Genomic DNA, 12,114 nt, shown 5'->3' on the forward strand with positions numbered 1-12,114 from the left:
TGCAATTAAAGGATTCATGACCACACGGTTAAACAAAACGTACTGATTGGCCTTGCCGTGAAGGAGAAACACGTGTTGACACACACTCCTAGTCTGTGAAACGTTCACCCCACTTTCTCGAAATTGAAACCAGTGCATGTGTCCGACGAACTTCCTGCCGCTTATCTGAATGCACCAGTGGCAGAAGATAGTCACCATCTTGCAACAACACAATTAAAGGGAGGCATGTCTGTCTCTCCCCACCGCCACATGTCTCTGAGTCTTACTGTCTCATGCGAGATCTCCCTCTAGGAGACAGCTGACACCGACTCTTCCCCTGAGACAGTACGGGAGATGCGTGTGTGTGCATAGTGTGTGTGTCTATATGTATATATGTGTGTGTGTATGCATGTGTGTGTGTTTTTATGTGTATATGTTTGTGTATGCATGTGTGTGTTGGTGTGCAAGTATGGATGTGTCATTGTGTTCATTTGTCTTCATGGATGTGTACACATATGTTTGTGTGTATACCTATGTCTGTGTATGCATGTTTGTGTGTATGTATATGTGTTTGAGTATGTTGATGTGCGTGCTTGTTTATATGTGTATGTGGGGTTGGTGTGTTCGTGTGCATGTATATGCATATGTTTATGCATGTCTGTGTGTGTTTGTATATGTTCATATGTGTGTGTAAATGCATGTGTGTGTTTGTATGTGTGCATAGTTGTGTATGCATGTGATCAGAGGGAAGAGTGCACTTGAAGGCAAAGAGGAAAACATACAGGGAATAGTATGTGAGGGCAGAGAGAAAAATACAGAGGGAAAAGCACGTGAGGGCAGAGAGAAAAATACAGAGGGAAGAGTCCATGTGAGGGAGGAGAGAAAAATAGAGAGGGAAGAGCTCATGTGAGAGCAAAGCGAAAATAATACAGAGGGTAGGGCGCATGTTAGACCGGAGATAAAAACATAGAGGGAAGAGAGCATGAGAGAGCAGAGAGGAAAATATAGAGAGAAGAACACATGCGAGGGCAGAGAAAAAAAATACAGAGCGAAGAGCACGTGAGAGCATAGAGAAAAAATGCAGAGGGAAGAGTACATGTGAGGGAAGAGAGACAAATACAGAGGGAATAGCATGTGTGAGGAAAGAGAAAAATAGAGAGGGAAGAGCATATATGAGGGCTAGACGCCTTACACAATTGGCGCCCTGAGCAGCATTTCCTTTTCATGCCCTGGCACAATCAATCTTACATTCTATGTCACGTCACTCAGGAGTACAACCTCGAATGCTAAACACTGACCAATGAAATTACGTGGCGAAACACCAGCCTATTCAGTGTCATGGACCCCAGGGCAAGTAAGTAAATGACCCCCCAACCTCCTCAATATGCTACAGTTATATTAAATACACGAATTTTCAGCGTTCGTGGGCCCTGGTGCAACTGCACCTGCTGCACCAATTGAACAAACGCCCCTGGGCAAAGGTACACAAACAAGGAATCGTTGACTGCCGACCTACCGGAACCACTGCAAAATGATAAAATAAAAATACTTTCCACGGAACATTTACGATGGAATGCATAGAAGCGCTGCCATTATAGCATTATTAATAGAAGATCGTTGCTACACGTTTGTTTTTGAAGTGTCGAATTCTAACCTGGAGAGTGAGGATGGTATATTTTAGGAGGGCTGAAGAGGCGCATGGCGTGGGATCACGCTAGCATGCATCACAGCTCACAAACCTCGGACACATTAGGGGCAGCGGAATGTACAACATACAGAAAGTATGTGCATCACCACGTAGTTACAAAATTGCAGAAACCTGATGCTTTGGTTAAAACATGGCCACAATGTTATCAACTACTGCAGAAGAAAAGATGGCCGAATGGGAAACGTGTGGAAGGAGAGGAGTTTTCTTGTTTGAGAACAAGGCTGTAAGATTACGACGACATTTAAAAGTCAATTGCTTCACTTAAGGCGAGAGTTTATTATTAAAGTAAATTAAAGGGAGTGGACAAAAATAACCGGTTCCTAGTCGGGAAAGATGGGTCTAATGAAGCAAAGGTGACCCAAACAAGATGGACTTACAAAGGGATTTAAGGACAGTGAAAAGGAATCGAGCAGAGCATCAAAGGGCTGGGTGAGAAGGGAGGGGGGAATGCAAGGGTCAAAGCGGCAAAAGTGAAAGTAATCGAGCAGAGCATCAAAGGGCTGGGTGATAAGGGAGGGGGGAATGCAAATAGCAGAGGAGCAGCTGTGCACGTGCACGCCATCGTGCACTCAAGCCCTAGGCCAGCAAAACCATGTGGGTAGCACTTTTGAAAGCCCACTTACAAAATGTCTCAAAGAGACAGCTTTCGCTGTCTCAGCGAGACCTAAAAAGAGGCATACGTAGAAAGCCTCTTGCTAAGCTGCAGGATGAAGTAAATCAATCATTTGTTAACAAAAATGGGAATAAGAACAAACCACCCTGAGCAATTACTGACACCCGATGTGATGCAGAACACTGATTAGTCAAACATTTTAAACAGAAGGAGTATTTAAGATGATGGTGGGTGCTGCTGTAGCGTGCCCCTTAATGTAGTATCTATATAGATGTTTACAACTGACATCTGTGGCTCTCCTAGCCCAGCCCTGTGCCACTGAACACAACTTAAATCACATCACTGAATACTTCTGTCAGTCAATGACACTGTCCCACTAGGTGAGAGAGAAGTCAAATGGCCGTCAATTTTTGTTTCGTTCAGACATTTATGAAAATTAGTTTATTATGGAATGACAAATGTGGGTTCCATCTTTGATGTTCTCTGGAATGCAATCAAAAGGAGTAGTAAAACGGTCATATATTGGACCCATTATCAGAAATGTACTTTTGCGGAATATAAGATCAATGAAGTGAAAAATATATACACTGGTGAACAAGAGAAGAGAGGCAGGCGCAATGATGACATCAAAGCAATCACCCATCTGCTGTTTTGAGACCATCAATTATAAGCAAGGGTTACCTAGCTAAAGTTCATTTTGATGATCTGTTTGGCGAAGCATCAAATAGAACTCATTCACGCCCATACCCAAAATTGGTTTCACATGGGTTATCTTGAAATATGCATACCTATATAAAGCCCAAGTTGGCCAAATTCAACACTGTTTTTAATGAGTTGCAGCTACATCACCTCATTTTTAGTGGTAACTTTAGAGAATAACAGTAGCTGTGTGAAAATGGCTCCCAAGAGAGATTGAGACGATTGTCTTTTTTCCCTTGACGTCCCTTTATTACTGTAAATACAGAGTCTTGGCAGTAAGTGTGTCACTGGATGTATCTGCAACTACTTTGGTCACATCATGCTGACAAGTTATTTATTACAGCAAATCAAACCTGTTTAATCGCCTACATTAATAATGACTACGGCTACCTTTGCCTCTTTTATTGAGAATAGTAGGAATTAAGTAATATTGACTTGAAAATACCAAGAGTCACCTACAACTCTACAAAAGGGCGGAACGGTCTTTCATAGCATAGCAAGCATAGTGTGGGGGCAGATGCCAGGTGTTGTGGCTCAGTGGATAAAGTCAAAATTCTTTTTTTCTAAGAAATGAATTCTTATAGAAATATTGCATAGGCTTTATTTAACATACATAATTACAAACATCATAAAAACCACACAACACTTAATTTAATGAATCCATCAACACTAGACGTCAGCCTGGAATGGAAAGACATACGCTATTAAATGTAAAATTATTCAAGTTAGAGAAAACTCAATCGCGGATAACAATATCAACTCATACCAACTAAAAACATTTGAGACATTGTAGGAACCCACGACGTACGAGTCATTTGAGGAAGGAACATTGTAAAGTCCAAGGTGCAGAATCATACTCAATCATGGATCATAATATTAATTCATAGCAATTAAAACATATAAGATATCATAATAACCCAAGACGTATAATTCAATTGAGGGAGGGAAACATTGTACAGTGCAAGGTACAGAGCCATACTTTCTTGAAAGGGGAGAATATATTACCCTAGGGCAGCAACTAATTTCACTAACTAAGGCAATATGAAGTGCAACATAAGACCCAGCCCCATTTTCACATACTTAGTAACGGCATTTAGGGAGGTTAGCAGTAGCCCAGATCATGCAAATGATTTTACCTACATTATAAAGTACAATGTGAAAGGCAACTGTCACACCACCAGACCTCCCCTTCCAGCAGCCTCCTAGCATATTTGGTCTAAATAAACTTACACGAGAGGGCCTGGCATAAGAGGTTACAATCTTCCACATGAATTGACCAGTGACAATAGCTACATCCTGAAACATAAGCCAGCATATCAGGGTAAGGCCCTCATCAGGTGTTCAAATAGCATATTTTATGAAAACTAGACAGAAAATCTTCTTCCTTTCCTCAAGGAAAAGTATACAATCTAACAAGAGATGACTCACTGAGTACTTGAGACCCTGCAGGCAGGTGCACGGAACTAGGTACTCCAACATTTTCAGTTTCAAATCTGGCTTCTGCCATCTGGGGTCAATGCCAATCCTTAAACGAAAATTGTAATTTCTCAAGGACTTATCCGGGATTCTGCATAGATATGGAAACTGATCCATACTCTCCTGAAGAGTAAGGAAGGGACTGACAGAGCTCCTATTCTTAATATACAGCAGATCGTCCATTTAACTGGTTTACATGGCACATTTCTTAAGGGTGCATTTCACTCGACTGAAATATGTGGCTTTACCTTCCTCAAGGAGTAAATCTGGAAGCCCCAGGCAACCTAGCATTACTGACACACGATTACTCTTGCAAGACAAAGTTAAGAACACCTCACAAAGGATTAGGGTCGATAACTTTCCGGCCTGGGCCTCGTTTGTAATCGTAAAATGAAAGCGCTGGGCTCTTGCATCTGCCAGGGCACTCCAGTCAACAGTACATAGCTCCCTCCTAATGGCTTGGATCATTGCACTTTTGGGGAGGTTGAGGAGCAGTTTCAGGATACACCATTCTAAACTCTCCTATGGAACCTGCCTCTCTACTTCAGGAAGCTAAGTATGTTGGTCACAAAATTCAAATCCCAGTAGCTCCACTCAGCATTTTCTCCCTTCTAAGGTCAAAACAAATGAGTACCAAGAAGTGAGTAACAATAAACATCTATTATTACAACCAAAGAATGACTATAAAACAGAATAATGAAATGTACCTGAAAAACATCTGGTAGTTTTCGAAGCCTCGATCCTTTGGAAAGCAAAAGGGAAGGAGGCCCCTGGCCAGTCACATGGTACATATACAGTTTAAACCATACCGAACTCACTTCTGGAATTGAAGGTCCAATATGCTGCCGAAATATTAAAAAAGAAAAATAGAAATGTATTGACTATGTATGTAAACAGAAGTTTACTTTGTACAGAGCAGCGAAATATTTAAACATGTCATTTTAAAAATAAACATACACCATATTCAGGAAAATCATCCTAATAACCTGGATTTTGAAACAGTATTTAAAAACTGCTTTTAATATAAGGCTGCTTATGTTCCCTTTGAAAACAAATTACTTTAAAAGGCAAGCAAGTGATTTTAAAGCAAGCCTCTTTTATTATGTGATACCGCCCTACTCAAGCTGATAACTAACGTCAGCACTCACAAAATGAATGACATTTTCCGGCTCATGCTAATTATTGCCGGTCTCTGACATTTAAGGACCTTTTTTCACATCTTCGCCCCCAAGACAAGAAAGTGTTTTAGCTTGCTCAAACAGATGTTTAAATAATTGATGCAATCTGAAGGCCGTATTCTTCCTTTCTCATGACCTAAATCGTAGGACACCTGTGAGCTCCATCAGTTTGCATCTATTATGGGTTCCTAATGGCAAACCTCTGTTTACAATTCAATAAATGAGTGCATTGCATTTGCTTGACGAGTTTTGTCCAAACAGTTTCCGGTGGATCCCCTCCCTTGATTAAAATCTGCGATTCAGAGTGCGGCTTTTTCGTTCTATTAATAAATCCTTTCAGACTTCAACTTTCCATGTGAGCAGATTTTTTTTAACACTAATATATATCTGCCAGTGTTCACAACATAAAAACATAAAACTACACTGAAACAAAATATATGACCAGGCCTTGATAAAAAAAAAAAATACCACAAATGGTTGTGAATCTATGCCAAGATCAGATGCTCTTATTATGGCTCTAATTTAAATTTGAAATATGAAAACTTTACACATTTGGGCAGACAGAATATCTCATGGAGTTACCTTCCCACTGACATGCTAGCAGACGAATAGGGTGATGGGTGTATTTATTAGATGGAGCACTTTGTCAAGTGATTATCTTTTTTCCAGGCACATACTATGAATGCAACTGTATTAGGTCATGAGAAGTACTTTATTTTTTACTTAAATGTATATAATGAAAGCAATAAATTAACTTGTAAAGAAACAGGCAGGTCTAAGCTTTTGTGGGTCACGTGGCATACAGTTTTTTGTACCATCGAAGGAACAACTCCGAATTGGGAAAAGAGAACTCACAGCATTTGGTACCACCTAGTGTTGTTACTTAATTAGCCGCACTACGAAGTAACGGGCCAGGCCATCTGTTAGATGATTTATAACATGACGTAATAGGAGAATGGGGTCTCAAAATGCGTGCGGCCTGGGTCAAAGAGCCCTGGCTGTTCTCCCACTGTGCTTTGTAACATGTGGATTGTAAGCTGTAAGTATGGCAAAACACGTTCTGACAACAAATTGAAAAAACAGATTACAAAACAACTATTTAAAAATAATGTTTAGTTCAAGTAGTATTACAATTAACTCCAGTTTGATTACCTGGGGTGTACAGCTGCTGATAGGTCGAATTTCATTAGTAAGCGGTGCCATGGAAACAAGAAGTGCATAATTCTTATTCAAAACTCTGCTGCACGTTGCAGGATCCAGGCCCAGAAGACTTTCACATCGTAAAAGATCAAGTGGTAACCCTATTTTACGTCGGAAACACAGACATTGTTAAATTATTGCTAGGGCACAGCCTGCTCAAAAGCTGAGTTCCCCAAAGATCCACATTAGTACAACATGTTAATGCAGAGCATACTCTTAAATGGAAAAAGGAGTTTCAACATTCATCTCCCACCACATGCCACTCCTGTACTATCTTTGTTTACCTTTCAAGAGTATGTCCAATCCTCAATCCCGCCCCCCTCTAACTGCGGTAATGTTGGAATTTCTATTTTACCACAAACTTCACTGAACTAAAAGTGACCACCTTCTTCACCAGCGACTCATCCAATGACAGTTTAACAGCTCACAAACTGGTTCTAGTGACTAGTGGGATTAATGCATCCATTGCAGGCATCTGTGTTCAACCGTATGGTCACAGGTTCAAACACTAGAGGGTTCACTCGGCCCCTTTAATCCTGCCCAGGTCAATAAAATGAGTTAGGTACCAAACACCTATAGCACAGAACTAGGAGACCCCTTGCGAGAGAATGTACTACATAACTACATGTTATCTTCACTGCCTCAATTCTAATGCTAATACAAGTAAGACACAACTAGAGAGACATAATGGGCAGTCTCCTTTTCTTCACGCAGACAAACAAACTGGCCCATTTTACTTTTCTCACACTGCTGTTTACAGAACTGGACAGGCTACACAGGTTTAAACAAGTTTAACATGTATCTGAGCCACTGCTTGCATGCACAAAATTGGACTACGATAAGTGGTCCCATCTTGGCATCACGTTATGGAGCAGGATGGTGACCAAGCTATGATTCACCAATGTTCTAGGCATGCTCCCCATCGCGCACGTCCCTCACTTTTACGATTAGTGGAAAAATACATCAGGTCTTTTGGGAGTCGTCTCTGTGCCCAGATGGCCAGCAGCAGGCTCATAGCCAACTGTCGTGCGGCGGGCAGGGCTCCCCTCGGTCGAGCACTTCGCCTTGGCTCAGCACTTGGTGCAGCTTGCCTACATGCCTCCCCAGATCTACCGCTGTGGGTCACAATTGAGCACACCATCCTTGAGTGCCTTCAGGGGCTCTTCCCCCTCTATCGGTAGGATACCTCCCCCCTGGCTCGAAGAAACCGATGCTCCAGGCGATGGCTTAATCTTGGTCAACAGGCCACCGCATCTTCTCAGTGGACACTTGCTTGCACGACCATGCACTGCTATGGGACAATACTGGTCTTCATATGGATGGAGAAGTGGTTATCTGGGGCATGTGGCATGCTGCATCAATCACGCCCTACACCACATGCTTGCCCAGGGAGCCCTCAAATCCTTTGCGGCGCTCCGTAAGGAGTATGGCCTCCCATCTCACCAATCCTGGTGGTTCCTTAAGTTGTGACACTACCTCGTCCATCGCCTGGATCCACAACCCTGGTCCCTCCGGCCTTCCCCCTGGTTTCTTATCTCAGGATGTGGAGATGCTCTCAGGGGATGATGTTCGACTTCTATTGTCTCGACTCATCACCTGTATAACTTATCCGTGTTGGATAGTCTACGCACCAAATTGCAAACCCCCTACAGGTGGAGTAAGAGCCGTAGGAGTGGGTGAAACTACTGGAGACACTAGATAGCGGTGCTAGGGAAGCCCAGCTAAAATTCAGTCTTTTCAAATCACTGCATGAATGGCACTGGACCCCGACAGAACTGCAGGCGGTGGGTCTGCTGTCCAACTCTAACTGCTGGTGGTGCGACAGTGATCGGTGTGAAATGGTCCACATCCTTTGCGATTGTCCCACTGTCCATCCCTTCTGGGGGGCAGTAGGTGCAATGTAGAGTGAGGCGATGCAAGTCTCGGTGCCCCAGGCCCGATCCCAGACTCTGCTCCATGATCACATGGATTGGCCTACCCTGTTCCAACATGAGGGTCAGCTGCTCCATATGGCGCAGGCAACGGTGAGAAACTGTGTCCTTCTGCTCTGGCCCTCCCCTCTTCCCACCACCCATGTGGAGTGGCTGTCAGCCATGTACCAGACAGACTGGTATGAATGATTCATGTATAACCTACACTACAAGGCGGAGACCTTCCTCCTGATCTCAGCACTCTTTCTGCTAGACAACCGTAGTAGAACAACCGGCACTGGCTGCCCGATGCCTAAATCCCCGGGACCGCATCTGGGTCCACTCCACACTCCCCAACCTCGGTCTCCTTTTGATTTCGAGCCCTACCACCCTTCCCAGCCTCCCTCTCCCTGTCCTCCCACTTGCCTCTGCCCCCTCCATTTCCTCATTATCGGTTCCACCCATGCTGCTTTCTTCTTCTATCTTCGACCTATCTGCCCTTTTCCTTTGCCCCTCTCCCTTTTCATCTTTTCCCCCTCTCGTTCTCTCCCTCGCCCCTTTTCCTCTCTTCTGCCCTTCACCCCACCACCCCCGGCTTGCAGGTCTCCCCCTCTACTCTCCCCTCACTCTCGCTTTGTACCCAGCTGGCCTGCCTGTTGGTGGTTACTTCAGGCCGGTGTGTTTCTGCAATGCTGTTTCCCAGTTGTTACTCTACCGTGTCCATATGCGTAATGGTTTTGGTGGGCTACCACAGTGTTGTACTGTTTGATATAGCCTGTTCTTTGTTTTGTTTCCTTTCTTTGATAAACCAAATAAAGAATTGTAAAGCAAAACATGATATATCCGGTTAAAAAAATCTCCCACTTTCTCATCATATGTTTTTACTTCCTCAAGTTGGCATGCTTGAAGGAAAGAGGATGTGTTTGCAGGACTGGAATCAGGAGTGGGCAGTTTTAAGTTCCTATCCTGTGGCTCAGGATTTTAGATCCATTAACATCACAACTGTAACAAAACAGAAGAACTCAAAATACCTCGTTTTCTGAGCGAAGCAAAATGAATAAGGTCCAGTATACAAGCGGGGGGAGGGAAGTGCTTCACCAAATGGTATGAGTATTCAGTCCTTTACCTGAAGCAAGGATAAGTGTCATTAACTCTCCAACTAGGAAAGTAAGGTTATTGCTTTCTTTTTAATTTGGCTTTTTGGATACTGCTGACCAGACTCACAAAACAGGGTGCCCGAATGCAGACCTCTAATAATATTAATAGCAGATTTAGGTTTGCAGATTATTAGATAGAATGAAATGAATGATGAAGAGTAAAAACATGATGGACACATTGTTAATCAAACAAAACAAAAGCGCAAGTATCTGTGTTTGGTTTTGCTCATATTGTATTATGCTACTGAATGATCATTAAGAGAACAAAAAAAAAAAAAAGACCGCAATGTGACCTGATCCAAAATAACAGGACATTTGCCAGTTTTGGCTGCACTCTACAGTCACGCAAAACACCAGCTTGTATATAGCACACAATATGGTATATGCTACAGAAGGGTTGCGAAATAAGAGATATTTAGTAGCTCATGCATCCAGTGTACCAATTTTGACGATTTCATGTCTGAAGTATGGATTTTTAAGGTGGGTTTTTCAAACGGGAAAAAGAGAGGAAATATTTGAGCTTGGTGGGTAAGGTATTTTTGATTTTGGCAGCTTTTAACTAAGATTGGTTAAGGGTAAGAGTTCCGTTTGAAATTAGGGACCCTGCAATGCAGGAGTGTCTTACTTCATTCCCCCAAAGAGACTATGCATGATGAGATAATTACGGAACCTCCTGAGGCACAGCCGGGAGTAGGCAGAACACAGCGCATTGATTGCTTTTAAACTTGTGAATTTGTTTTTTAAAACTCACTCACCTTTCCTCCTGACACACGATCACGGTGTGCAGGCATCCCCCACTCAGCGGAACGAGCGCTGGTAAGGGAGAAAATCGCCGACCTACTCCACCCGCCATCACCCACGCCCAGACAGGGACACGCCCACTCTGAGGCCACGCCCCCTGCAACCATCATAAAAGCGCGCTGACATCACGAGCTCGATAGATAATTACGGAACCTCCTGAGGCACAGCCGGGAGTAGGCAGAACACAGCGCATTGATCGCTTTTAAACTTGTGAATTTGTTTTTTAAAACTCACTCACCTTTCCTCCTGACACACGATCACGGTGTGCAGGCATCCCCCACTCAGCGGAACGAGCGCTGGTAAGGGAGAAAATCGCTGACATACTCCACCCGCCATCACCCACGCCCAGACAGGGACACGCCCACTCTGAGGCCACGCCCCCTGTACTTTCCCCTACACTATATACATGTGTATCTACCGGAAGCGCAGCGGACGAGCGCAGCGGGCGCGACGATTGCGCGCCGAAGGCGCGCTTAAGGCAAGCTCGTCTGCGCTCGTCCGCGCCGAGTCCAGGCACAGGGCCGTACCCCCTATTCCTCAGACACCAGAGCCCAGGTACTACAATGCTGAAACCCTTCACAGCCTAAGGCCCCCTGCTACGAACTGTTCACGGCACCTCTACTCAGCTGAAAACATTCCACAAACATGCCCTAAATGTAAATCACTTCTTAAACCCAAGCCTACAGCTGCTCTAACCCACGATTATCATTTGCTCTTGTTAAATTGCAGATCTCTGCCGAAACATAGGACAGAAATTGCCCTGTTATTAGATGACCTCACTCCGGACATAGTATTCCTGACGGAAACATGGCTCACCACAGATTCCGATCCTGCCCTAGTTAGCGCTCTCCCTCCTGGCTTCCAAATTACTCGGCAGGACCGTTCTGATGGGAGAGGTGGAGGCCTAGCAATTATCCATAAAGAACAGTTTCAATGCAGAGTTATTCCTGAAACCATTCCCGACTGTCAGAGCCTTGCTTTCAGCATTGACCTCTCTCCGAATAACTGTTTCTCCGGTACACTTATCTACCGTCCCCCAGGTCCCCCTAAGCAATTTCACCTCCTTCTTCCTCAGATTGTCGTGGAACGCGTTAGCACCACGTCCAACTTCACTTTGCTAGATGATCTTAACCTTCACTTTGATTCTGTATTGGATCAGGGAGTCACCACACTGGTAGATGACCTAGCCGCGCTGCAACTCACCCAATACGTCAAAACCCCAACTCATGTCAAGGGTCACTTATTGGACCCGGTATTTAGCAACTGTGCATACTTTACAGCCGACCCGCCATTCCCGCTCCCATGGACAGATCACTTTCTTGTGCCTTTCACATGGACCACATTTAAGCCTCTGCCGACTAGACCGACCACAAAATTCACCCGAGCTTGGTCC

The 12,114-nt window shown here is 43.9% G+C and overlaps 1 protein-coding gene across 1 annotated transcript in view; it reads right to left on the bottom strand.

Moving 5' to 3' along the window:
• The window catches only part of FAM91A1 (family with sequence similarity 91 member A1), a 312,498-nt gene that overhangs the window by 102,345 nt on the left and 198,039 nt on the right, over positions 1–12,114 (bottom strand). Inside the window, exons 16-17 of the mRNA XM_085604989.1 lie at positions 6,806–6,954; positions 5,183–5,317 (exon numbers count right to left, since the gene is read on the bottom strand). Coding sequence (XP_085461115.1) covers positions 5,183–5,317; positions 6,806–6,954 — 284 coding nt within the window. The remainder of the gene's footprint in view (positions 1–5,182; positions 5,318–6,805; positions 6,955–12,114) is intronic.

The sequence above is a fragment of the Triturus cristatus genome, chromosome 5_1 (assembly GCF_964204655.1).
Source record: "Triturus cristatus chromosome 5_1, aTriCri1.1, whole genome shotgun sequence".
NCBI classification, from domain to species: Eukaryota; Metazoa; Chordata; class Amphibia; order Caudata; family Salamandridae; genus Triturus; species Triturus cristatus.